This window comes from Eucyclogobius newberryi, unplaced genomic scaffold (genome assembly GCF_026437365.1).
Source record: "Eucyclogobius newberryi isolate DKJ021-1_F unplaced genomic scaffold, fEucNew1.0.hap1 SCAF_5, whole genome shotgun sequence".
In the NCBI taxonomy this organism is placed as follows: domain Eukaryota; kingdom Metazoa; phylum Chordata; class Actinopteri; order Gobiiformes; family Gobiidae; genus Eucyclogobius; species Eucyclogobius newberryi.
Window position 1 is genome coordinate 10,491,324 of NW_027316167.1, and position 26,992 is coordinate 10,518,315.

General features: G+C 47.6%; 1 protein-coding gene across 2 annotated transcripts; it reads right to left on the bottom strand.

The window, feature by feature from the left end:
- Positions 1 to 1,496: 1,496 nt before the first annotated feature.
- On the bottom strand, positions 1,497 to 26,992 carry vegfd (vascular endothelial growth factor D). 2 transcript variants are annotated; one of them, XM_072465094.1, is made up of 8 exons: positions 26,812 to 26,992; positions 22,448 to 22,637; positions 20,879 to 20,999; positions 19,862 to 19,931; positions 7,506 to 7,633; positions 7,319 to 7,422; positions 5,400 to 5,568; positions 1,497 to 1,715 (listed from the first exon to the last, which is right to left on the bottom strand). In XM_072465094.1, the coding sequence occupies exons 1-8, from the start codon at positions 26,920 to 26,922 to the stop codon at positions 1,697 to 1,699; spliced, it is 912 nt and encodes a 303-aa protein (XP_072321195.1). In that variant the 5' UTR covers positions 26,923 to 26,992; the 3' UTR covers positions 1,497 to 1,696. The 2 variants fall into 2 exon arrangements, with proteins under 2 accessions (XP_072321195.1, XP_072321196.1); XM_072465095.1 differs by lacking the exon at positions 1,497 to 1,715 and having other exon boundaries at positions 5,396 to 5,568.

Consider the following 26,992-nt stretch of genomic DNA (forward strand, 5'->3'; position numbering starts at 1 on the left):
GAACTGTACAGTAGGTGATGATCCTTACAACGCTTTTGTATCTGTAACGATGGACCCAGTCTCGTCTGCCTCTCCCTAGATTTAGCCTTCGCTTAACGAATTGTCCCAGACAAAACTCGACCAAAGCTTTTAGTGTTAAAACTGGCTCTTGATCAGTGGGTCGGTGCGTCAGGCTCTTCCTGGACTTTGCAGTGGCCTTAGTGCGACTGACCATCTGAGCAGCGTATGTTCTGACCCTCTCCCCAGACTCCTGCTATGCAGCTGCGCTTGGACCGGCACAATGCGCTATTGTGTCGAGTGGAAATATAAGTTTTATCAGTACAAATTGCCCTTGGCAGATTATACAGTCTCTATTTAATGCCTGAATAAAGGCTCCACATAATTGGGCCTTGGTACAAATGGTTCAGTACATTTAATGAGTAATTTGTCCAAAAAGAAAATTATGGCAAACAGAATAGTTTGAAGTTATAATTCTCACTTTTGCAAGTGCTCTATGAAAGATCATGAAATGTTTATGAGCATTTGTTTAGACTCTATTAGACCTACATATTTTTTATCAATGGGATTATTATTGTTAATTATTGTTAATATAATTATTATCACTGAAATCCTTCCTTTATTTGATGCTCAACCAAAGTCAGTCAACCCTCTCCACTTCAGAGTGTTGAGTGTTCATGAACCTAAATATTACAACTCTCTGGCTACAAATTATTTCCACTTACCAACCCAAGAGTGAAGAGTGACGTTAGTCAAGAGAATTAAAAAAGTCATTGTGATTTTTATTTTGATTGTTGGTATGCAAAGCCTTCACACCTTTCATACAATTTCTGCAAACTTAAACTTGTCTCTGGCCAGGTCCTTTTTTTACTTGACCGATCTCATCAGGTCTCAGAAATGAATAGTTCTGGTTTGTTCTTGGGACTAAAACAGTTTAGTTCAGCCACATTTGACTGATATTATCTGCACGATTCTCTTCTGCTGTTGTGGTTTTGGAAGTTCCAAAGATAAATTGAATTGATTTGACAGAAGTGATATTGTGGTCTGCTGTCTCAATATATTACCGTCAATAATATCATACATTATAACTTACAAAAGTGTGTGCAACAATTTAGTCGTTGTTTAGAGAAAGGAAACTCGTTTGTACAACACATTTGACATATTCAATTTTAATTATTAAAATGGGTCTACTTAAATATAATATATATAATATATTTAGTTGATGCACAATATATCGGTTAAAGCATGTATCACAAAACTGAGACGTTCTTGTGGGAGCGATCTGAGCCTCAGGCCTGTTTAGAATGACTAACAAGACATCAAATATGTATTACATTTGTGTTTACTTAACTTAACTGTCATCATTCTGATTTAATTAACATCCTTCTCATTTTTCCTTATATTTTCAAGATATAATGTGTCAAACTCAAACTACTCTCTTTCAAACCAGTTCGTCCACATGTACTAAAAGCAATAATCAGACGCACAAAGAACTGTTGAATTATAAAAAATAACCTTTTAATAAAAACTACATATTCAGTGCAAAAACACAACATCTTTACAGTTTGATCCAAACACAAGGTCAGCATGTCAAAATCACTTAACATGGTCGTGTGATTAATATGATCTCCACTCGTTTGTATAAAAAGTGCAGTGAATAAATTATGGGTCTTGTTTTGGCCGGAGCTGTGGTCACTTCTCACTGCGGCCATTTGCATCTGCAGAGACAGAGTTAGAGCAGGACATTGTTTCATCACAGTTCACTATTACATCACCATTCCTCTGTGCAATCATGTTACCGATAAGGATTAAATATTGAATTGTGGTTACTTAGTGTTGCTTCCAAAATAGTCTCGATTATCATTTATTTTGACTGTTCACGACCAACACATAATTGCCCCTGGGACCAATGACAAGTTTGGTTATTTTTTATACGTTATTGAATTTACTTGTATTTGATTATTTTCAAAGCCTTTCTTACTTATATATTGATATATCTTTCTGATGGTCGGTTGCATGTTTCCTCTTGGAGATGAATAAAACCCATTCTGAAAGTCCTTTACAATTAAGCTTTAAAACGCTTTATAATTCAACTCAAACTGTGCCTAAAATCAAACCAGTCATGTGACCACTAGCCAAAAATGTACCTTTCAACATTTCCTCCTTTTTTTGGCCCGAAATATTTATTAAACAGGACAGTTCAGAGTGAAATAGGGATGAGAAAAGGGAGGACATGCAGCAAATGTTTCTATGTTGTATTTGTTCTGTTTCCTGCCTCGCGACTGAGGATGGCATGTTAACATTTGTCTAATAGCGTTGTTCATAAATGTCCCTATAATTAAATAATTAAACACGGCTGTATAGAGGAAATGCACCTGACGTCACTGGTCACGTGATTCAGAGTAGAGCCGCCCCTGTGGACTGCAAAACCACTACAAGGATACACATACACGCACTGTGATGTCGGAACTGTCTTCAAATTATGGGCTTTCTGAATATGCTGCTTGGCTAATATTGGAGTCATCCTGGACCCAATATGGGTAAATCTTGCCGTGCAATTGGATGCACCAATCACCAGGAAACAACAGACGGAGTTTCTTTCTACGGAATCCTGAAAAACACAGAGAGACGGTAGAAATGGCTAGCAGCCATAAAACGCCTGCACTGAACACCACGATTGTGTAGTGAACATTTCATATCTGGTAGGTTCATCATCTTTATCAATTCGATCTGAATTTGTCCACTTGTATTTTGCATTGTAGCCTAGTAGATACTAGGTTCCAGTGCTGGCGTTTTATGGCTGCTAGCCATTTCGACAGTCTCTCTGTGGTTTTCAGGATTCCGTAGAAAGAAACTCCGTCTGTTGTTTCCTGATGATTGGTGCATCCAAATGCACAATAAGATTTACCCATCTCGGGTCCAGGGTGACTCCAATATTAGCCGAAATCTGCAATCTTTCTGGCGTGTGTATGTGCGTGCTCGTCTTTCTTGCAGTCCACAATAGTGGAGTCGAACCGCCGACCTTTGGATCAGAAGACGAGCACTCTACCACTGAGCTACTTTGAATTTCCGATTTTTCCATATGTTCCCAAAAAAAAAAAAATCTAAATAAATAAAATAATTTCTTGAAATGCAGCCTCGGAGTGTTGTTTCTTTATTTAATTCACCTTTATTTGTTTTTGCGCAATGTGGAGAGCACGCCTTCATCCCTGGTTTGCCAGACTAAACCCAGACTAAGAACGTGCACACATTTCTGCTCATAAACTTGCAGCAGAGCGTCATAAGAAGTGAGACGTTCGTGCACCTCGGGCTGTATGAACACATTTATGTCCTGTTGTCATTTTATTCTCACAGTCCTTGTTCTGCAGTTCTCACAGCTGGCTCTTGATACATCAGCCGAGCAGAACTTTGTTCAGCATGACATTCCTTCAATAGGATGATTGGATAAACCATTGGTTGTCAAACTTACACATAAACACTTTCTTATTCTCAAAACTATTTATGCTGAAAGCATTCACACCCAAATCATTGCATTTTGAGCATCTAATTCACTTCCTCATTCGGTTTGTTTCTCTGTGAATATGTGACTGATTGTAATAAAACATGAAGCCTTTTGAAGCTTAAAATACACAGAACAGTTCTGCCCTCTGTCTCCTCTCTCCACAGTCTCTCTGTGTGTGAGCTGCTTTATCTGCTTCCTGCATCTGACCAATTAGAAAAGGTGGACCAGTTTTATGCAGACTGGGACAACGATTTTGGATAACTTCAATTTGTGTTATTTATGCCCATGAAGGTTGACCAGAGGGCACTATATTTGAAGTTTATTAGTTACGATTCTGGCCATTCACAGAATGAACCAGACCACGCCCTCAGTTTGCTTTACTCATTTTTTACCTCATATTTTGGCATAATCACGCCTCTTGTTCAGAATTCCACGCCACTGCGCCTGCCAGATGTGGCAAAATGAGCTCTGTTTCGCCCGCGTTTACACAACCTCCAGGGGCCAAATACGGTCCATAATTATCAAACTTTCCTTCACTGTTGCTTTTGCACTCCCTTTTGGACGCAACGGATTGCTCTGCAAAGGAAAAACTAGTACATTTGGCGTGAAATAGAAGTATTTTTACATCATAGTCAGTCTTTCTTAATTCTCTTAATAAGTGCTGTTTTGTTCATTGATCCCATGAGAGCTTGTTAACAAACCTGCATGACTCACCTCAAGTATTGGTCTGGCACAAACAGAATTCTCGACCTAGTCTCTTTTAACTCTCCAATTAACGCAATTACCACATTAGTAAAATATTGATAAGAAAGAATTGTTGTGAGCCCTTATTATGTTATTTGCTGGTGGCTCAATGGTGTTTTGACAGAGACTTTTGGCTCCATTACTTCAGAGAGTTCTGGGTTTCTTCTGGAGCACAGTAATATTTAAGATGAGAAAAGAAAACCTTTCTTTGTCCCACAATGGGGAAATGTCAGCGCATAGTTCAAGAACAGCAGGAGAATAACGACAAGCAATTAAAAAAACAGCGATAAATAACTTTAAAATAGATTTAAATCCAACACAATGTGCAGGTAGAGTGAAACATAAAAACTCTTTTGTACAAAGTGACCATGGTTGAGTTGTGCAGCATATGGAATCGAAAAACACAACATAAATAGCAATAATTTGACATTTAACATGGCAGGAATAAAACTATTCTCCTCATTCCTTCCTACAATAATATATTTGCTGTTCGCTTTTGCACTGAACAAACTCAACGTAATTAATCAATGAAGTGCAGAAATATTTTTATAACCCCTTACTACTTTATTTTTTATTTCTAATCATTCTTATTGTAGCATTTCTACGATACAGTATGTACTCAATATTAAACATTTCAAATTTTCTAAACACCATTCAAAACATTATTGAAATTTTGCCCACAGCTGTTTAAAGTGCTTACGTTGTTTATAATGTTACTTCCTGGTTGGACTTGAGCAGCAGATGTGACATTGAGGTAATTCCACTGTTACCTAGCAACAATAATTTGACAAATAAAAATAACTAATAACACCTTTATTTTGTGAAATGATCGTTCAAACTGTCCAAAAAATGTTGGTGGTTTTGTGTAAATTGTCTCTGTATTTTTAATGTAATGTCGCTTAATGATGACATCACAGAGGGATTCTGTTTTTAGCACTACTTCCTGTTATTTTCAACTTTTATTTAACTTATGTCGTTAAAAACTGCAACGAGACTGATGTAAAACTCGGTTAAATATTTACCACAGGGTCTCTTCCACCAAACAAAGAAAGAACTAGAAAGACAAGAGAAGAACCTGTCACGTGCTCTTCAAGCTTCACAGAAAGTGAGTCGTGTTCTCCATCGCTGCCGTGGCCGTGACCGTGTACATTCTCACCTGCAGGACAGCGGGTCGAAGCGCTGGTACCGGTGAGCGCAGGCGGAGGCGTTGAGGGGGCAGCGCGGCTCCGTTTTGGGCTCGCGAGGTGTCGGCTCTGGTCTCTGGACACACTCGCACTGCTCCACGTCCATCTCGCAGTCCGGCAGCCACGAACTCAGCGTCAACTCTGCACAAAGGGACAGAGAAGGAGGCGCGTTTCAGCTCCAAGCAAACATGCAGGAGGTCACACATCTGCCACAGAACCCCGAATGTTTCACCTCTGTGGAGTTTTGCAGATTTTGTACATATTTGAGATGTATTTATTGAATATTTTGCGAGGCTGGCAAAGAAGCATCACAAAATCAACACAAGAAACTGCCCTGATCCTGTAAAATACTCACGATTGGGGTTTTGAATGTAGAGTTTTAGTGTACGAATTAAAAGAACTGTGAGATTTAAATTGCTGTTGGAACGGAGTGTCCAGATGGAGCTGTGTATTTAGCGACAAGCTTTGGTTTGAGGAAGTTTACTGACACTTTTACCATAATGTTCTTATTCCTAAATTGATTAACTTCCTTATTTGTCTCAGATTCAAAACCCCATAATGACAACGTCAAAGAATATTGTTTGAATTCTTTCCAAATGTATTCAAAATTAAAGAAAAATAAGTACATAAGTGAATAAAAGCCTTTGCTCAATACTTTCTTTAATTACCTTTGGCACTAATTACAGCAAAATACAACCCCGTTTTTTTTTTTTTAAAGAGGAAACTATAATAACATACTTAGAAACTCAATTTTGCATAACAAGGCTATTTTTAAAGGAGACATATTCTGCTAAATCAACTTGAATGAGCTTTTAACCTTGTTACGATGGTATTACTCCAACACCTTATTTATATGTTTTCTATTAATTCATGCATGTTGGACTAACCCTGTATTGTCCTGTAATTGAGGGCTCAAGTGCTTAGAAAATCCCCGTTTTCACCTACCCCTATCCCCGCCCAGTGTACTTAGCTATGATTTTTGGAAAAACGAAGACTCAGAGAGACACCTGTAGTTTCTAGACCGTCACGGAGACACTTTTCAGAAATAAAAACATATAAATGAGTCTGCTGCTTATTACAGTGTCACAAAGAAGAGGCGGAGCTTATTAGTTCTGCAGTTTTGCACGGGCCTGTTTCTGTTAATGTAGTTCAATATAGCGGTTTACAGTGAACAAAATGTGATATGATGATCTACTTATGTTGTAGTTCAATAGTAAAAAAAAACATGATCTCTCCTTTAGAGTCTCCTTTAGTTTTATGCAGATAAAATCTGGAACAGTCTTCCTGAAGATGAGAGACAGGTTCTACTCTGACAATGTTCAAATCTAAGCTAGAAACTGTTTTGTTTAGCTGCGCATATGACTGAAAGGATTTTTCTTTGCACTCTTCTCTTTTATGTCTTAAATTATTTACACGTTACCCTTTTTATGTTTTATTTTATTTGTTATTTATTTTTTTGTTTTTGACATTTCAAATACTAAAAGATGTATCTGGGACTATTTTGAGGTAGTACCCTACACCTTTAAATTTTTGCTTAAAAATTGCACCTTTTAAATTTATTCAAATTAAAAGGTCTTTCTTTAGAGACATTCTCTACAATTCTAAAACGACTATTTAGATACGAGTGCATTTGAACATGCAAATAAATATGGGAAGGAGTGTCTGCCAATGTGGTTTATATTTTTTTATTTAGTTAATTTTCTGTTTCTGTAATTTCTTTGTGATTTGAATGCATTTTCCCTGTTGTGTGAAGCACTTTGAATTGCCTTGTGTAAGAAAAGTGCTCTACAAATAAACTAACATTTGCCTTAAGAACGTTTCGCTGATGCTATATTGTCGTTATGGTTCACTACGGCAACCGCTATATCAAAAGTACATAAAAAGGACAAACCTGGCGAGGAGGCGGGGTAGGGGATGTATCTGTCGGCTGAACAATCCCAGATCAGACCACTGGCACACAGCCGCTTCAAGTCCTGCGGCTCCACTGGGTAACAGCTGCCAGGGGGAGGGGCACATGGGTGAGATAGGAAGCCCGTAGAGAGTGTGTGAGATGAATGTGCACAGGTGTACGGGCTCACCTGGTGCCCCCGTCAGGCTGGGCGTTTCGACGGATGATGGCGGGCTCCAGACACCTGCACTCAGTGTGATTCGCCACTTTGATTAGAACTGGCTCAGGGACGAACTTGAATGGGATCACACTCAGAACCTGGCACAGACACAGAGGAGTGAAACACAAAAGGAGAAGGGAGCAGTCATGATACGTATAGAATGCATTATGGTATTGTATTTATTGCTTAGTGTGGTGGGATCATGTTGCAGTTTGAGAAAAAAAAGAAAAGTTGAAAACGACAGGAAGTAGCGTTGATTTGTAAAACAGAATCCCTCTGTGCAATCATGCAGATGGTTCTCTCCTTATTTGAAGGATTTTGAGAGGACCTTTCCCCATTCAAAATATATTATATTTAGAATTGAATTATGCTTTTGCTTTGGTAACTAAATCTTTCAAATCAGGGAGGACTCCTTATGCCTGAAACCCATGAATAAATCAGATTACATCCAAAATGCAGGGGCAATTTACACACAACAGAAACTTTTTTCAAAACAAAATAAAGGTATTGTCAGGTATTATTCATTGTCACATCATGAATATTGTGTCATTTAGATGGATTTGGGCCTTGTTTGAATTGATGAAATGTAAAAAATGGTAAACTTCACCAAAATTGTCAAAATGGAGAAAAACAGACACTTTTTTTTGTGTAAAACCTTACCGTAAATATAATCATATAATTAACCACTACATTGAATTAACTGTGTAGTCTAGGCTGAAATGTGTTTGAAATATGATTGTTGTTCATGTCATTATTATGAAGTATTATGTAATTGTTCATGACAGACAAAACTGTAAATAATGACCAGATTCTAGTATTTCAAACGAATCATATCTGAAGGTAAGTTTTATGTATGTTCATTTTTTCCACATAAAATTTCTGTCGCCAAAGGGAAAAGTAACTGGATCTTTTACTCAAATAAGAGTACTGTTACTGCAAAATATTACTCGAATTACTCTGTCTGGCCTGTCTTTGACTCGGGACTGGACTCGCACTGGCCTGTCTTTGACTCGGGACTCTACTCGCACTGGCCTGTCTTTGACTCGGGACTCGACTCGCACTGGCCTGTCTTTGACTTGGGACTGGACTCGCACTGGCCTGTCTTTGACTCGGGACTCGACTCGCACTGGCCTGTCTTTGACTTGGGACTGGACTCGCACTGGCCTGTCTTTGACTCGGGACTCGACTCGCATTGGCCTGTCTTTGACTCGGGACTGGACTCGCACTGGCCTGTCTTTGACTCTGGACTCGACTCGCACTGGCCTGTCTTTGACTCGGGACTCTACTCGCACTGGCCTGTCTTTGACTCGGGACTGGACTCGCACTGGCCTGTCTTTGACTCGGGACTGGACTCGCACTGGCCTGTCTTTGACTCGGGACTCGACTTGCACTGGCCTGTCTTTGACTTGGGACTCGACTCGCACTGGCCTGTCTTTGACTCGGGACTCGACTCGCACTGGCCTGTCTTTGACTCGGGACTCGACTCGCACTGGCCTGTCTTTGACTCGGGACTCGACTCGGACTGGCCTGTCTTTGACTCGGGACTCGAGTCGCACTGGCCTGTCTTTGACTCGGGACTCGACTCGCACTGGCCTCTCTTTGACTCGGGACTGGACTCGCACTGGCCTGTCTTTGACTCGGGACTGGACTTGCACTGGCCTGTCTTTGACTCGGGACTCGACTCGCACTGGCCTGTCTTTGACTCGGGACTCGACTCGGACTGGCCTGTCTTTGACTCGGGACTCGACTCGCACTGGCCTGTCTTTGACTCGGGACTCGACTCGCACTGGCCTGTCTTTGACTCGGGACTCGACTCGCACTGGCCTCTCTTTGACTCGGGACTGGACTCGCATTGGCCTGTCTTTGACTCGGGACTCGACTCGCACTGGCCTGTCTTTGACTCGGGACTCGACTCGCACTGGCCTGTCTTTGACTCGGGACTGGACTCGCACTGGCCTGTCTTTGACTCGGGACTGGACTCGGACTGGCCTGTCTTTGACTCGGGACTCGACTTGCACTGGCCTGTCTTTGACTCTGGACTCGACTCGCACTGGCCTCTCTTTGACTCGGGACTGGACTCGCACTGGCCTGTCTTTGACTCGGGACTGGACTCGCTCTGGCCTGTCTTTGACTCGGGACTGGACTCGCACTGGCCTGTCTTTGACTCGGGACTGGACTCGCACTGGCCTGTCTTTGACTCGGGACTGGACTGGGACTGGCCTGTCTTTGACTCGGGACTCGACTCGCACTGGCCTCTCTTTGACTCGGGACTGGACTCGCACTGGCCTGTCTTTGACTCGGGACTGGACTCGCACTGGCCTGTCTTTGACTCGGGACTGGACTCGCACTGGCCTGTCTTTGACTCGGGACTCGACTCGGACTGGCCTGTCTTTGACTCGGGACTCGACTCGGACTGGCCTGACTTTGACTCGGGACTCGACTCGCACTGGCCTGTCTTTGACTCGGGTCTCGACTCGCACTGGCCTCTCTTTGACTCGGGACTGGACTCGCACTGGCCTGTCTTTGACTCGGGACTCGACTCGCACTGGCCTGTCTTTGACTCGGGACTCGACTCGCACTGGCCTGTCTTTGACTCGGGACTCGACTCGCACTGGCCTGTCTTTGACTCGGGACTGGACTCGGACTGGCCTGTCTTTGACTCGGGACTCTACTCGCACTGGCCTGTCTTTGACTCGGGACTCGACTCGCACTGGCCTGTCTTTGACTCGGGACTCGACTCGGACTGGCCTGTCTTTGACTCGGGACTCGACTCGGACTGGCCTGTCTTTGACTCGGGACTCGACTCGCACTGGCCTGTCTTTGACTCGGGACTCGACTCGCACTGGCCTCTCTTTGACTCGGGACTGGACTCGCACTGGCCTGTCTTTGACTCGGGACTCGACTCGCACTGGCCTGTCTTTGACTCGGGACTCGACTCGCACTGGCCTGTCTTTGACTCGGGACTCGACTCGCACTGGCCTGTCTTTGACTCGGGACTGGACTCGGACTGGCCCGTCTTTGACTCGGGACTCGACTTGCACTGGCCTGTCTTTGACTCGGGACTCGACTCGCACTGGCCTCTCTTTGACTCGGGACCGGACTCGCACTGGCCTGTCTTTGACTCGGGACTGGACTCGCTCTGGCCTGTCTTTGACTCGGGACTGGACTCGCACTGGCCTGTCTTTGACTCGGGACTCGACTCGGACTGGCCTGTCTTTGACTCGGGACTCGACTCGCACTGGCTTGTCTTTGACTCGGGACTCGACTCGCACTGGCCTGTCTTTGACTCGGGACTCTACTCGGACTGGCCTGTCTTTGACTCGGACCTCGACTCGCACTGGCCTGTCTTTGACTCGGGACTGGACTCGCACTGGCCTGTCTTTGACTCGGGACTCTACTCGCACTGGCCTGTCTTTGACTCGGGACTCGACTCGCACTGGCCTGTCTTTGACTTGGGACTGGACTCGCACTGGCCTGTCTTTGACTCGGGACTCGACTCGCACTGGCCTGTCTTTGACTTGGGACTGGACTCGCACTGGCCTGTCTTTGACTCGGGACTCGACTCGCATTGGCCTGTCTTTGACTCGGGACTGGACTCGCACTGGCCTGTCTTTGACTCTGGACTCGACTCGCACTGGCCTGTCTTTGACTCGGGACTCTACTCGCACTGGCCTGTCTTTGACTCGGGACTGGACTCGCACTGGCCTGTCTTTGACTCGGGACTGGACTCGCACTGGCCTGTCTTTGACTCGGGACTCGACTTGCACTGGCCTGTCTTTGACTTGGGACTCGACTCGCACTGGCCTGTCTTTGACTCGGGACTCGACTCGCACTGGCCTGTCTTTGACTCGGGACTCGACTCGCACTGGCCTGTCTTTGACTCGGGACTCGACTCGGACTGGCCTGTCTTTGACTCGGGACTCGAGTCGCACTGGCCTGTCTTTGACTCGGGACTCGACTCGCACTGGCCTCTCTTTGACTCGGGACTGGACTCGCACTGGCCTGTCTTTGACTCGGGACTGGACTTGCACTGGCCTGTCTTTGACTCGGGACTCGACTCGCACTGGCCTGTCTTTGACTCGGGACTCGACTCGGACTGGCCTGTCTTTGACTCGGGACTCGACTCGCACTGGCCTGTCTTTGACTCGGGACTCGACTCGCACTGGCCTGTCTTTGACTCGGGACTCGACTCGCACTGGCCTCTCTTTGACTCGGGACTGGACTCGCATTGGCCTGTCTTTGACTCGGGACTCGACTCGCACTGGCCTGTCTTTGACTCGGGACTCGACTCGCACTGGCCTGTCTTTGACTCGGGACTGGACTCGCACTGGCCTGTCTTTGACTCGGGACTGGACTCGGACTGGCCTGTCTTTGACTCGGGACTCGACTTGCACTGGCCTGTCTTTGACTCTGGACTCGACTCGCACTGGCCTCTCTTTGACTCGGGACTGGACTCGCACTGGCCTGTCTTTGACTCGGGACTGGACTCGCTCTGGCCTGTCTTTGACTCGGGACTGGACTCGCACTGGCCTGTCTTTGACTCGGGACTGGACTCGCACTGGCCTGTCTTTGACTCGGGACTGGACTGGGACTGGCCTGTCTTTGACTCGGGACTCGACTCGCACTGGCCTCTCTTTGACTCGGGACTGGACTCGCACTGGCCTGTCTTTGACTCGGGACTGGACTCGCACTGGCCTGTCTTTGACTCGGGACTGGACTCGCACTGGCCTGTCTTTGACTCGGGACTCGACTCGGACTGGCCTGTCTTTGACTCGGGACTCGACTCGGACTGGCCTGACTTTGACTCGGGACTCGACTCGCACTGGCCTGTCTTTGACTCGGGTCTCGACTCGCACTGGCCTCTCTTTGACTCGGGACTGGACTCGCACTGGCCTGTCTTTGACTCGGGACTCGACTCGCACTGGCCTGTCTTTGACTCGGGACTCGACTCGCACTGGCCTGTCTTTGACTCGGGACTCGACTCGCACTGGCCTGTCTTTGACTCGGGACTGGACTCGGACTGGCCTGTCTTTGACTCGGGACTCTACTCGCACTGGCCTGTCTTTGACTCGGGACTCGACTCGCACTGGCCTGTCTTTGACTCGGGACTCGACTCGGACTGGCCTGTCTTTGACTCGGGACTCGACTCGGACTGGCCTGTCTTTGACTCGGGACTCGACTCGCACTGGCCTGTCTTTGACTCGGGACTCGACTCGCACTGGCCTCTCTTTGACTCGGGACTGGACTCGCACTGGCCTGTCTTTGACTCGGGACTCGACTCGCACTGGCCTGTCTTTGACTCGGGACTCGACTCGCACTGGCCTGTCTTTGACTCGGGACTCGACTCGCACTGGCCTGTCTTTGACTCGGGACTGGACTCGGACTGGCCCGTCTTTGACTCGGGACTCGACTTGCACTGGCCTGTCTTTGACTCGGGACTCGACTCGCACTGGCCTCTCTTTGACTCGGGACCGGACTCGCACTGGCCTGTCTTTGACTCGGGACTGGACTCGCTCTGGCCTGTCTTTGACTCGGGACTGGACTCGCACTGGCCTGTCTTTGACTCGGGACTCGACTCGGACTGGCCTGTCTTTGACTCGGGACTCGACTCGCACTGGCTTGTCTTTGACTCGGGACTCGACTCGCACTGGCCTGTCTTTGACTCGGGACTCTACTCGGACTGGCCTGTCTTTGACTCGGACCTCGACTCGCACTGGCCTGTCTTTGACTCGGGACTGGACTCGCACTGGCCTGTCTTTGACTCGGGAATGGACTCGCACTGGCCTGTCTTTGACTCGGGACTCGACTTGCACTGGCCTGTCTTTGACTTGGGACTCGACTCGCACTGGCCTGTCTTTGACTCGGGACTCGACTCGCACTGGCCTGTCTTTGACTCGGGACTCGACTCGCACTCGCCTGTCTTTGACTCGGGACTCGACTCGGACTGGCCTGTCTTTGACTCGGGACTCGACTCGCACTGGCCTGTCTTTGACTCGGGACTGGACTCGCACTGGCCTCTCTTTGACTCGGGACTGGACTCGCACTGGCCTGTCTTTGACTCGGGACTGGACTCGCACTGGCCTGTCTTTGACTCGGGACTCGACTCGCACTGGCCTGTCTTTGACTCGGGACTCGACTCGCATTGGCCTGTCTTTGACTCGGGACTCGACTCGCACTGGCCTGTCTTTGACTCGGGACTCGACTCGGACTGGCCTGTCTTTGACTCGGGACTCGACTCGCACTGGCCTGTCTTTGACTCGGGACTCGACTCGCACTGGCCTGTCTTTGACTCGGGACTCGACTCGCACTGGCCTCTCTTTGACTCGGGACTGGACTCGCATTGGCCTGTCTTTGACTCGGGACTCGACTCGCACTGGCCTGTCTTTGACTCGGGACTCGACTCGCACTGGCCTCTCTTTGACTCGGGACTGGACTCGCACTGGCCTGTCTTTGACTCGGGACTGGACTCGCACTGGCCTGTCTTTGACTCGGGACTGGACTCGCACTGGCCTGTCTTTGACTCGGGACTCGACTCGGACTGGCCTGTCTTTGACTCGGGACTCGACTCGGACTGGCCTGTCTTTGACTCGGGACTCGACTCGCACTGGCCTGTCTTTGACTCGGGTCTCGACTCGCACTGGCCTCTCTTTGACTCGGGACTGGACTCGCACTGGCCTGTCTTTGACTCGGGACTCGACTCGCACTGGCCTGTCTTTGACTCGGGACTCGACTCGCACTGGCCTCTCTTTGACTCGGGACTGGACTCGCACTGGCCCGTCTTTGACTCGGGACTCGACTTGCACTGGCCTGTCTTTGACTCGGGACTCGACTCGCACTGGCCTCTCTTTGACTCGGGACCGGACTCGCACTGGCCTGTCTTTGACTCGGGACTGGACTCGCTCTGGCCTGTCTTTGACTCGGGACTGGACTCGCACTGGCCTGTCTTTGACTCGGGACTCGACTCGGACTGGCCTGTCTTTGACTCGGGACTCGACTCGCACTGGCTTGTCTTTGACTCGGGACTCGACTCGCACTGGCCTGTCTTTGACTCGGGACTCTACTCGGACTGGCCTGTCTTTGACTCGGACCTCGACTCGCACTGGCCTGTCTTTGACTCGGGACTGGACTCGCACTGGCCTGTCTTTGACTCGGGACTGGACTCGCACTGGCCTGTCTTTGACTCGGGACTCGACTTGCACTGGCCTGTCTTTGACTTGGGACTCGACTCGCACTGGCCTGTCTTTGACTCGGGACTCGACTCGCACTGGCCTGTCTTTGACTCGGGACTCGACTCGCACTGGCCTGTCTTTGACTCGGGACTCGACTCGCACTGGCCTGTCTTTGACTCGGGACTCGACTCGCACTGGCCTCTCTTTGACTCGGGACTCGACTCGCATTGGCCTGTCTTTGACTCGGGACTCGACTCGCACTGGCCTGTCTTTGACTCGGGACTCGACTCGCACTGGCCTGTCTTTGACTCGGGACTCGACTCGCACTGGCCTGTCTTTGACTCGGGACTCGACTCGGACTGGCCTGTCTTTGACTCGGGACTCGACTCGCACTGGCCTGTCTTTGACTCGGGACTCGACTCGCACTGGCCTGTCTTTGACTCGGGACTGGACTCGGACTGGCCCGTCTTTGACTCGGGACTCGACTTGCACTGGCCTGTCTTTGACTCGGGACTCGACTCGCACTGGCCTCTCTTTGACTCGGGACCGGACTCGCACTGGCCTGTCTTTGACTCGGGACTGGACTCGCTCTGGCCTGTCTTTGACTCGGGACTGGTCTCGCACTGGCCTGTCTTTGACTCGGGACTCGACTCGGACTGGCCTGTCTTTGACTCGGGACTCGACTCGCACTGGCTTGTCTTTGACTCGGGACTCGACTCGCACTGGCCTGTCTTTGACTCGGGACTCTACTCGGACTGGCCTGTCTTTGACTCGGACCTCGACTCGCACTGGCCTGTCTTTGACTCGGGACTGGACTCGCACTGGCCTGTCTTTGACTCGGGACTGGACTCGCACTGGCCTGTCTTTGACTCGGGACTTGACTTGCACTGGCCTGTCTTTGACTTGGGACTCGACTCGCACTGGCCTGTCTTTGACTCGGGACTCGACTCGCACTGGCCTGTCTTTGACTCGGGACTCGACTCGCACTGGCCTGTCTTTGACTCGGGACTCGACTCGGACTGGCCTGTCTTTGACTCGGGACTCGACTCGCACTGGCCTGTCTTTGACTCGGGACTCGACTCGCACTGGCCTGTCTTTGACTCGGGACTGGACTCGCACTGGCCTGTCTTTGACTCGGGACTGGACTCGCACTGGCCTGTCTTTGACTCGGGACTCGACTCGCACTGGCCTGTCTTTGACTCGGGACTCGACTCGCACTGGCCTCTCTTTGACTCGGGACTCGACTCGCATTGGCCTGTCTTTGACTCGGGACTGGACTCGCACTGGCCTGTCTTTGACTCGGGACTCGACTCGCACTGACCTGTCTTTGACTCGGGACTCGACTCGCACTGGCCTGTCTTTGACTCGGGACTCGACTCGGACTGGCCTGTCTTTGACTCGGGACTCGACTCGCACTGGCCTGTCTTTGACTCGGGACTCGACTCGCACTGGCCTGTCTTTGACTCGGGACTCGACTCGCACTGGCCTGTCTTTGACTCGGGACTCGACTCGCACTGGCCTCTCTTTGACTCGGGACTGGACTCGCACTGGCCTGTCTTTGACTCGGGACTCGACTCGCACTGGCCTGTCTTTGACTCGGGACTCGACTCGCACTGGCCTGTCTTTGACTCGGGACTGGACTCGGACTGGCCTGTCTTTGACTCGGGACTCGACTCGCACTGGCCTGTCTTTGACTCTGGACTCGACTCGCACTGGCCTCTCTTTGACTCGGGACTGGACTCGCACTGGCCTGTCTTTGACTCGGGACTGGACTCGCTCTGGCCTGTCTTTGACTCGGGACTGGACTCGCACTGGCCTGTCTTTGACTCGGGACTGGACTCGCACTGGCCTGTCTTTGACTCGGGACTGGACTCGCACTGGCCTGTCTTTGACTCGGGACTCGACTCGCACTGGCCTCTCTTTGACTCGGGACTGGACTCGCACTGGCCTGTCTTTGACTCGGGACCGGACTCGCACTGGCCTGTCTTTGACTCGGGACTCGACTCGGACTGGCCTGTCTTTGACTCGGGACTCGACTCGGACTGGCCTGTCTTTGACTCGGGACTCGACTCGCACTGGCCTCTCTTTGACTCGGGACTGGACTCGCACTGGCCTGTCTTTGACTCGGGACTCGACTTGCACTGGCCTGTCTTTGACTCTGGACTGGACTCGCACTGGCCTGTCTTTGACTCGGGACTGGACTCGCACTGGCCTGTCTTTGACTCGGGACTCGACTCGCACTGGCCTGTCTTTGACTCGGGACTGGACTCGCACTGGCCTGTCTTTGACTCGGGACTGGACTCGCACTGGCCTGGCTTTGACTCGGGACTCGACTCGCACTGGCCTGTCTTTGACTCGGGACTCGACTCGCACTGGCCTGTCTTTGACTCGGGACTGGACTCGCACTGGCCTGTCTTTGACTCAGGACTGGACTCGCACTGGCCTGTCTTTGACTCGGGACTGGACTCGCACTGGCCTGTCCTGTCTTTGACTCGGGACTGGACTCGCACTGGCCTGTCTTTGACTCGGGATTGGACTCGCACTGGCCTGTCTTTGACTCGGGACTGGACTCGCACTGGCCTGTCTTTGACTCGGGAATGGACTCGCACTGGCCTGTCTTTTACTCGGGACTGGACTCGCACTGGCCTGTCTTTGACTCGGGCCTCGACTCGCATTGGCCTGTCTTTGACTCGGGACTCGACTTGCACTGGCCTGTCTTTGACTCGGGACTGGACTCGCACGGGCCTGTCTTTGACTCGGGACTGGACTCGCACCGGCCTGTCTTGACTCGGGACTCTACTCGCACTGGCCTGTCTTTGACTCGGGACTGGACTCGCACTGGCCTGTCTTTGACTCGGGACTGGACTCGCACTGGCCTGTCTTTGACTCGGGACTGGACTCGCACTGGCCTGTCTTTGACTCGGGAATGGACTCGCACTGGCCTGTCTTTGACTCGGGCCTCGACTCGCACTGGCCTGTCTTTGACTCGGGACTGGACTCGCACTGGCCTGTCTTTGACTCGGGACTCTACTCGCACTGGCCTGTCTTTGACTCGGGACTGGACTCGCACTGGCCTGTCTTTGACTCGGGACTGGACTCGCACTGGCCTGTCTTTGACTCGGGACTGGACTCGCACTGGCCTGTCTTTGACTCGGGACTCGACTTGCACTGGCCTGTCTTTGACTCGGGACTGGACTCGCACTGGCCTGTCTTTGACTCGGGACTGGACTCGCACTGGCCTGTCTTTGACTCGGGACTCTACTCGCACTGGCCTGTCTTTGACTCGGGACTGGACTCGCACTGGCCTGTCTTTGACTCGGGACTGGACTCGCACTGGCCTGTCTTTGACTCGGGACTGGACTCGCACTGGCCTGTCTTTGACTCGGGACTCGACTCGCACTGGCCTGTCTTTGACTCGGGACTCGACTCGCACTGGCCTGTCTTTGACTCGGGACTCGACTCGCACTGGCCTGTCTTTGACTCGGGACTCGACTTGCACTGGCCTGTCTTTGACTCGGGACTGGACTCGCACTGGCCTGTCTTTGACTCGGGACTCGACTCGCACTGGCCTGTCTTTGACTCGGGACTCGACTCGCACTGGCCTCTCTTTGACTCGGGACTGGACTCGCACTGGCCTGTCTTTGACTCGGGACTGGACTTGCACTGGCCTGTCTTTGACTCGGGACTCGACTCGCACTGGCCTGTCTTTGACTCGGGACTCGACTCGGACTGGCCTGTCTTTGACTCGGGACTCGACTCGGACTGGCCTGTCTTTGACTCGGGACTCGACTCGCACTGGCCTGTCTTTGACTCGGGACTCGACTCGCACTGGCCTCTTTTTGACTCGGGACTGGACTCGCACTGGCCTGTCTTTGACTCGGGACTCGACTCGCACTGGCCTGTCTTTGACTCGGGACTCGACTCGCACTGGCCTGTCTTTGACTCGGGACTCGACTCGCACTGGCCTGTCTTTGACTCGGGACTGGACTCGGACTGGCCTGTCTTTGACTCGGGACTGGACTCGCACTGGCCTGTCTTTGACTCGGGACTTGACTTGCACTGGCCTGTCTTTGACTCGGGACTCGACTCGCACTGGCCTGTCTTTGACTCTGGACTCGACTCGCACTGGCGTGTCTTTGACTCGGGACTCGACTCTCACTGGCCTGTCTTTGACTCGGGACTCGACTCGCACTGGCCTGTCTTTGACTCGGGACTCGACTCGCACTGGCCTGTCTTTGACTCGGGACTGGACTCGCACTGGCCTGTCTTTGACTCGGGACTGGACTCGCACTGGCCTGTCTTTGACTCGGGACTGGACTCGCACTGGCCTGTCTTTGACTCGGGACTGGACTCGCACTGGCCTGTCTTTGACTCGGGATTGGACTCGCACTGGCCTGTCTTTGACTCGGGACTCGACTCGCACTGGCCTGTCTTTGACTCGGGACTCGACTCGGACTGGCCTGTCTTTGACTCGGGACTGGACTCGCACTGGCCTGTCTTTGACTCGGGAATGGACTCGCACTGGCCTGTTTTTGACTCGGGACTGGACTCGCACTGGCCTGTCTTTGACTCGGGACTCGACTCGCACTGGCCTGTCTTTGACTCGGGACTCGACTTGCACTGGCCTGTCTTTGACTCGGGACTGGACTCGCACTGGCCTGTCTTTGACTCGGGACTGGACTCGCACTGGCCTGTCTTTGACTCGGGACTCTACTCGCACTGGCCTGTCTTTGACTCGGGACTGGACTCGCACTGGCCTGTCTTTGACTCGGGACTCTACTCGCACTGGCCTGTCTTTGACTCGGGACTGGACTCGCACTGGCCTGTCTTTGACTCGGGACTGGACTCGCACTGGCCTGTCTTTGACTCGGGACTATCATGGGACATGGGTCTATAATACACTTAGAAGCCTTCAGTCACCATAATATTTCGAATTTAATTTGGTTAAAATGTCTCACAATAGAAATGGTCATTTGACTAGTTGACTAATTGAAATGATTAGTTAGTTGATCGAAGTAAAAGAGTTGCTTTGTGTGAGAATGAGTGCTGGGCTTAAACAGAGAAAGGTAATATGCCTGAATATTGTGAGGACCCACTACTACAAAATGAATATAGATAATATGTTGAAATAATGAGTTAAACCCTGACAATACTCACAGTTTTATTGACATAGACAGTGGTAATGTTTCTGCAGGTGACTCCCTCCAGGTTACAACAGCCACTGCATCTGTGCTCACACAAATACATTTAAAACTAACATTAGCCGGAGAGGAATGCTCCTAAACGCTCTGCAAAGACTCATTTCAGCGAAAAGCCAGTGGAATAATTGAAATGATTATAGACATTTTCACAAGCGAGACGAGGCGATGCTTTTACTGTTGAAATGATATCAGGTTGTGAATGAGTCATGAATAACACATTGCATGAAATGTGAAAGAAAAGTACATATTGGAAGAACAACTGCACGTAAACAGTGCAAAGGCACTGAAGTATAATGTTTTTGCCTCTTTATATTTCACCAACTTCTACAACTACAGCAATTACTACCAATACTACTACTACGAACAACTACTACAACTACTATGATTGCAACTACAACTTCTACCACTACAACTTCCACTACTACAAATACAATGTTTACCACTATAAATACAAATACAACAAGTACAAATACAACTACTGCAATTATAACTACAACTACTATAAATACAACTCAAACTACAACTACTACAGCCACCTCTACAGCTAGTACTACTACAACAACCACAATAAAATACAACCTTTATGGTAAAACAGTCTGATATTTGGAACATTCATCTCTAGGAAATGTTGAACAAAACAGCAGGTGTAATTAGGGCCGCAGCTATTGATTATTTTAGTAATCTATTGATTTATATATTTAATCTAAATAAACATTATAGTTCATAGTAATACACAAAAAACAAATAAGTACTTTGGAAATATTTCAGTACAAAATGTGCTATATAAATAAAGTAAACTGGATTGAACACTTGATATTCAACTCTCATGTTTTCAAAACCACATTCACAATATGATCTAAATTTCGATGCATTGCCCCAGCTCTATAGTTATGATAAATTACACTTGTGCCTGTAGGACCTGTAAGAGCAAGCTCATGATTCACAAGTGTTTTCCGTCATGTTTGATGCAGACCTGTGTATGGCGACACATGGAGGTTTGAAGAACACAGAGGGACTGGTGCCCAGCTCTTTGGCCACGTCGACGCACGTCTCTCGGGGCATGCACTGAGTCCGCTGCCACTCCTCATCCACGGCTGGAACCAGAGAAATACATGGGTCGGATACACGGACCCCAAGTGAAAGTGTACGACAGGTTAGTTAACATCATTACATTCAAGATATTACAAAAGATCCTTCCAACGCTTACAGTGTACGTTTTATTAACATTCTGGTTGCTCATGGGCAGTAGTTGTGAAACTGTAAGCAGAAACCAACTGTAAACAGGGGCCAAAATTCATCTAATTTATTATCATGATCATTATTATTACATTGTATTTATATAGTGCTTTTCCACCTACAAGGCACTCAAAGCACTTATTTATTACAAAGTCTGAAGTATAACTAATACCAATAAATGTCTACACCTTATTTTTTTAAATGAATGAAAGTGTCCAAAGAATGTGTTCCCTTTGTGTAAATTATTATTATTAAATTGTAAAAGATTTTCCTCTGTATCTACCTGCGTTGAAACAACAGAATTTCCCCATGTGAGGACGGTAAAGGAATATCTTGAATTGTTTTCGTTTGGGATGGACTTGTCTATATTCCCTTTTTCCAGCTTCTCTTCACACTTTACTGATATAAAACATTCACATTTTCCATCCAAATATTATGGAAAAACATGAACACCTGTAGCTGCAAACAGACACCATGATAGCCAAGCAAGAATATTGTTATTTATTTGAAATATCATAAAGATGGTTGAAAACAGACCTGATTTCTGTCATTATTTCTATCACTTTAACTGAATTTGGTCTTATGATAACAAAACCAAAACGTGCCTGACATGAACTGTACTTTTGATTGATTTAATATTTTATTTTAAGCATAAAAGCTAAACTTAAACTTGTATCTCATGTAAAATAATGTATTTACTTATTAACCTTTATTCAAATAGGTCTAAACATTTGCACTAAAACAGACATTTAAGACGGATTAAATCAGAACTACATTGAAACGCACAGACAATGCTGTTCATAGAATTCTCACTGTATTTAAAAAAAAAAATTGCATTAGAGAACACAAAAATAAATATCTACATAATGCCCAATTTTCACACAACAGTGAAATAGTGCTGTTTTCTCGAAAAGTGAGTGAGCAGTAAAAAGACTTATTTACTCCCATCAATGGAGGCGCAGTTTTACGCCATTTGAACAAATATGTATAATACCATGCTTTATATTTAAATATAATAATCATTTCTGAGATACTAACATTTGCTATTCCATTTCCTACTACTCCTACTATTCCTGTACTTTAAAAAATGTCCCTGCAGATGGCGGTGTTGTCCTACTTCTTCAGAAAGACAGAAAGACAAACTAAAAGGAGCATAAAGTTAGTTTCAATATTTATGTATTTGGATATTTGTGTTCTTTCTTAATTCAACATAAGTAAATGTAACAGTGAAGGGATGTATTTTATAATAATTAGTATGAATATAAAAGTTGCTATGGCAACGGCCCTCACTGTAACCTTTGGATACCTTTGAGAATCTCCAGGCTGTAGGACTCGGCAGCGTATCGTGTGGAGCGGTGGGAGCCTGAACTCTGAGACTCCGGCATCTGCAGTTTGAGACGACACTTCCACAGTTTCCAGTCGGGAAAATCCGCCAGACGCAGGAGCTCGTCCAGACTGGAGGCGGCGCGCACTCTCCGCTCCCACTGCCTCAGCACCTGCAGACACACACTGTCAGGTCTGCAACACACTGTCAAGACACACACTGTCAGGTCTGCAACACACTGTCAAGACACACACTGTCAGGTCTGCAACACACTGTCAAGACACACACTGTCAGGTCTGCAACACACTGTCAAGACACACACACTGTCAGGTCTGCAACACACTGTCAAGACACACACTGTCAGGTCTGCAACACACTGTCAAGACACACACTGTCAGGTCTGCAACACACTGTCAAGACACACACACTGTCAGGTCTGCAACACACTGTCAAGACACACACTGTCAGGTCTGCAACACACTGTCAAGACACACACACTGTCAGGTCTGCAACACACTGTCAAGACACACACTGTCAGGTCTGCAACACACTGTCAAGACACACACTGTCAGGTCTGCAACACACTGTCAAGACACACACACTGTCAGGTCTGCAACACACTGTCAAGACACACACTGTCAGGTCTGCAACACACTGTCAAGACACACACTGTCAGGTCTGCAACACACTGTCAAGACACACACTGTCAGGTCTGCAACACACTGTCAAGACACACACTGTCAGGTCTGCAACACACTGTCAAGACACACACACTGTCAGGTCTGCAACACACTGTCAAGACACACACACTGTCAGGTCTGCAACACACTGTCAAGACACACACTGTCAGGTCTGCAACACAATGTCAAGACACACACACTGTCAGGTCTGCAACACACTGTCAAGACACACACTGTCAGGTCTGCAACACACTGTCAAGACACACACACTGTCAGGTCTGCAACACACTGTCAAGACACACACTGTCAGGTCTGCAACACACTGTCAAGACACACACACTGTCAGGTCTGCAACACACTGTCAAGACACACACACTGTCAGGTCTGCAACACACTGTCAAGACACACACTGTCAGGTCTGCAACACACTGTCAAGACACACACACTGTCAGGTCTGCAACACACTGTCAAGACACACACTGTCAGGTCTGCAACACACTGTCAAGACACACACTGTCAGGTCTGCAACACAATGTCAAGACACACACACTGTCAGGTCTGCAACACACTGTCAAGACACACACATTCAGGTCTGCAACACACTGTCAAGACACACACTGTCAGGTCTGCAACACACTGTCAAGACACACACACTGTCAGTGAGAGGGACGCACGTCTCAGTGATGATTTTCTTTTGCTTTCTTGTTTTGGATCAGAATTTTGCTCAGGACTCTCCAACCAAAATGTGAAGTAGTAAATGGCACAAGACACAGTTCCCACAGTCACTGCAGTGACCATGTTGTTCATTTACACTTGACAAACATGGAACCTTAACAGAGTCGATCTGTACAATATAAAGATAATAAATAGATTTAAAGGTGATTAAGTAGTATGAAGTAGTAAGCGTATTTTGACTTCCTTGTTCTATTTGCCAACACTGCAAGTGTGTTTTGTTCTTATTTCAACTTAGAAAATATTTTTCTTTAAGATATTTTATGCTTGTTGAAATGAAAATGTGATTTTAACTGTGTAGTTTCATACATTATGTTTCATTTTTTACACACGCACAACACGGTAATTACTCTCGCACAAATCTCCAGCTATGCACAAAGACTTGTGATCATGGATTTATTATTGATATATAATAATAGATCTATTATTAATGATCATGGTCCGTGATCAAAAGTCTTTGAAAATATTTTAATAATTAAAATAGTTTTGATATGATCCTGATGCTGGTCTTATCCATGGATGGAGGTTACACTGAGGTTACACACCGAGCAGCACTAGAGACAGGCCCCTTTCATTACTTTATACGTTTTGTGGTTAAAGTCTTTTTATGAGGGGTCCTCCCCCAGGAAAATATGTACAAAGCAGGTGTAATTTCCAGCAATCTGGTGGATTTGAGATCAATCTGTATTTTACACATGCAGCTAATGACTTCTGAGAGCTGCTCCTCCTGCAGCTGCGCCTCACACTGTGGACGGTGGACTGTGGACTGTGGACACTGGACTGTGGATAGTGGACGGTGGACAGTGGACAGTGGACAGTGGACAGTGGACAGTGGGCTGTGGACAGTGGACAGTGGACGGTGGACAGAGCCTGCAGCGTCCACACAACACCAACGCTTCAAACTTTAGTCTCACCTCACGTTTCTGTTGCTTTAATTCATGTGAAATAATGTGAGAAACATTTAAGTGTTTTTTTGCACATTATTCGAACAGAACTGTTACTTCTAACGACACAAATATGTGGAAGAATGTCAAGAAATAAAAAGTGAGTAAAACCTTTGTAGAACATCTTTATGGACTCTTCTGGCTCTGTCACCGTGAGTGCTGCGCCTGCATGAGCTCCTCTCCTGCTCTGCACACAGTAGTACTGATGCTCCAATGTGCAGCTTCTTCTTCTTCTTCTTCTTCTTCTTCTTCTTCTTCTTCTTCTTCTTCTTCTTCTTCTTCTTCTTCTTCTTCTTCTTCTTCTTCTTCTTCTTCTTCTTCTTCTTCTTCTTCTTCTTCTTCTTCTTCTTCTTCTTCTTCTTCTTCTTCTTCTTCGTCTTCGTCTTCGTCTTCGTCTTCGTCTTCGTCTTCGTCTTCGTCTTCTTCTTCGTCTTCTTCTTCTTCTTCTTCTTCTTCTTCTTCTTCTTCTTCTTCTTCTTCTTCTTCTTCTTCTTCTTCTTCCCTCCTCCCTCCTCCCTCCTCCCTCCTCCGGGACTAAACAGGCTGGAACCTGCAGGAGCTTGACGCAGCATGAACGCGCTCTGGACGTCTCCAGATGAGGATGTTTCTTTTACGCACAAAGCGCACACAGTCTAGATCAGTGAGTTGCTTTGTTCGCGCTGGAGCATCATTACAATGTCGTTAAAACTGTTCTTGTATTGTTACTGTTATTAACATAGCTGCTCCGTCTGCACTAAACACCAGATGCTTTTCCTCTGTGAACCCCACTGCCCTTTAGGGTAATGTGGCCCTCTGTGTGCACGTAAACACACACAGATGTAACAGTCAAGTGTCTATAGTAATAGTTCATTAACTAAAACAGGGCTCCAAAGCTTTAGGTGAGTCCTATTACGTCGAGTTGCCACTTCATAAAATGGAGTCTGAGCGTTTGTATCCCACACACTCTCTCCTGCTGCAGACTCAGCCCGGGCTGATGGAGCTGACAGTCTGCATCGTCTGGACAGGCTGTATTTGCAGGACAATAAGCTCTTGGCCTCCTGGTCAGAGTGGGCGGGGTCTTTTTAAACTGGGGCACAGCTGAGTAAAAAAGGGTCCGATGACTTCTCTAATATAGATTATATAAAAGTACTGTTTACTTTGTTGTCAAAAGATGAAGTAAACGGACCTCGTTGCTTCCTTGATTGAATGGACATAAAGATTAGGTGAAAACTGTATTATTAAATGGAATAAAGCTCGAGAACAGTGGCTAGCAATAATTGTGTTACAAAAGCTCATGCACGGTACATTTAGAAGTCCCCAAGGTTTCTCGAGGCCCTTTAAAGTGCTGTATAATGGATCATGTGTACTCCAGAGGAACACAAAATGTAAGAGAAGTCCAAACCACCGCGCCTGAATTGGTCATGGGAAAGAAGTTAAGGTGTCACTTTGTGAAGCCGAGGTAACAAGTCAGGCATGATGAAAAATCAGATTTCGAATGCCACTTAAGACTTTTGGGGTAAATACAAGCTGCTGAGAAGTATGGACTGACAGAGTATATACTTTTTTAAGGCTTATTTTTTATATTCGAGGGTTTGAAGTACAAACTGATCCTCATTTTATCCAATGGCTGATTTAACTGAAAAAAGTGGATTATAGCTGTTACTTACTTCAAATGGTTGACATTTTTTTATTATATGATAGATATATATAATAATAACAAAATAATATTAAGTCATGAAGGTTATGAACTAATTCATTTGTTACAGATAAAGTAGACCGCCGGGAACAGGCCGACCTCGAGTGACAGAGGGACGACTTTGACTCTTTGTTGACCTTGAGCAAGACACTTCACCCACCTTGTCTAGTACGACTGTGGCCTGTGAGTGTGTGGCTGATGGTGGACCGCTGTGGCTGTACTTGTACCTTACCTCTCCTCGTGAGAATGAAAAGTAACGTCAAGTTTTAAGACAACAACGACAGGATTATTATTCATTCATCTCTCTTTGCGTACCTTACTTCCCGCCTCCCGGTGCACGCCGTATCCACCGTGAATCCAACTCAGCTCCACAAGCAGCGTCAACAAACAGGAAATCCTCCATAGAGGTTTCTTCAAAGTCACCATTTCACTGCGAGTCCGTCTTTCTCACAATTTTACTCTGCGTTTTAGCCCAAGTTGCAAGCGTTCAAAACCT

Coding starts and splice junctions, on each gene's coding strand:
- vegfd (XM_072465094.1), bottom strand. CDS start 26,922: ATGGTGACTTTGAAGAAACCTCTATGGAGGATTTCCTGTTTGTTGACG. Junction 7,423..7,505: donor CAGCCTGACGGGGGCACCAG/GTGAGCCCGTAC, acceptor TCCCCCTGGCAG/CTGTTACCCAGTGGAGCCGC. Junction 5,569..7,318: donor CTACCCCGCCTCCTCGCCAG/GTTTGTCCTTTT, acceptor CCCTTTGTGCAG/AGTTGACGCTGAGTTCGTGG.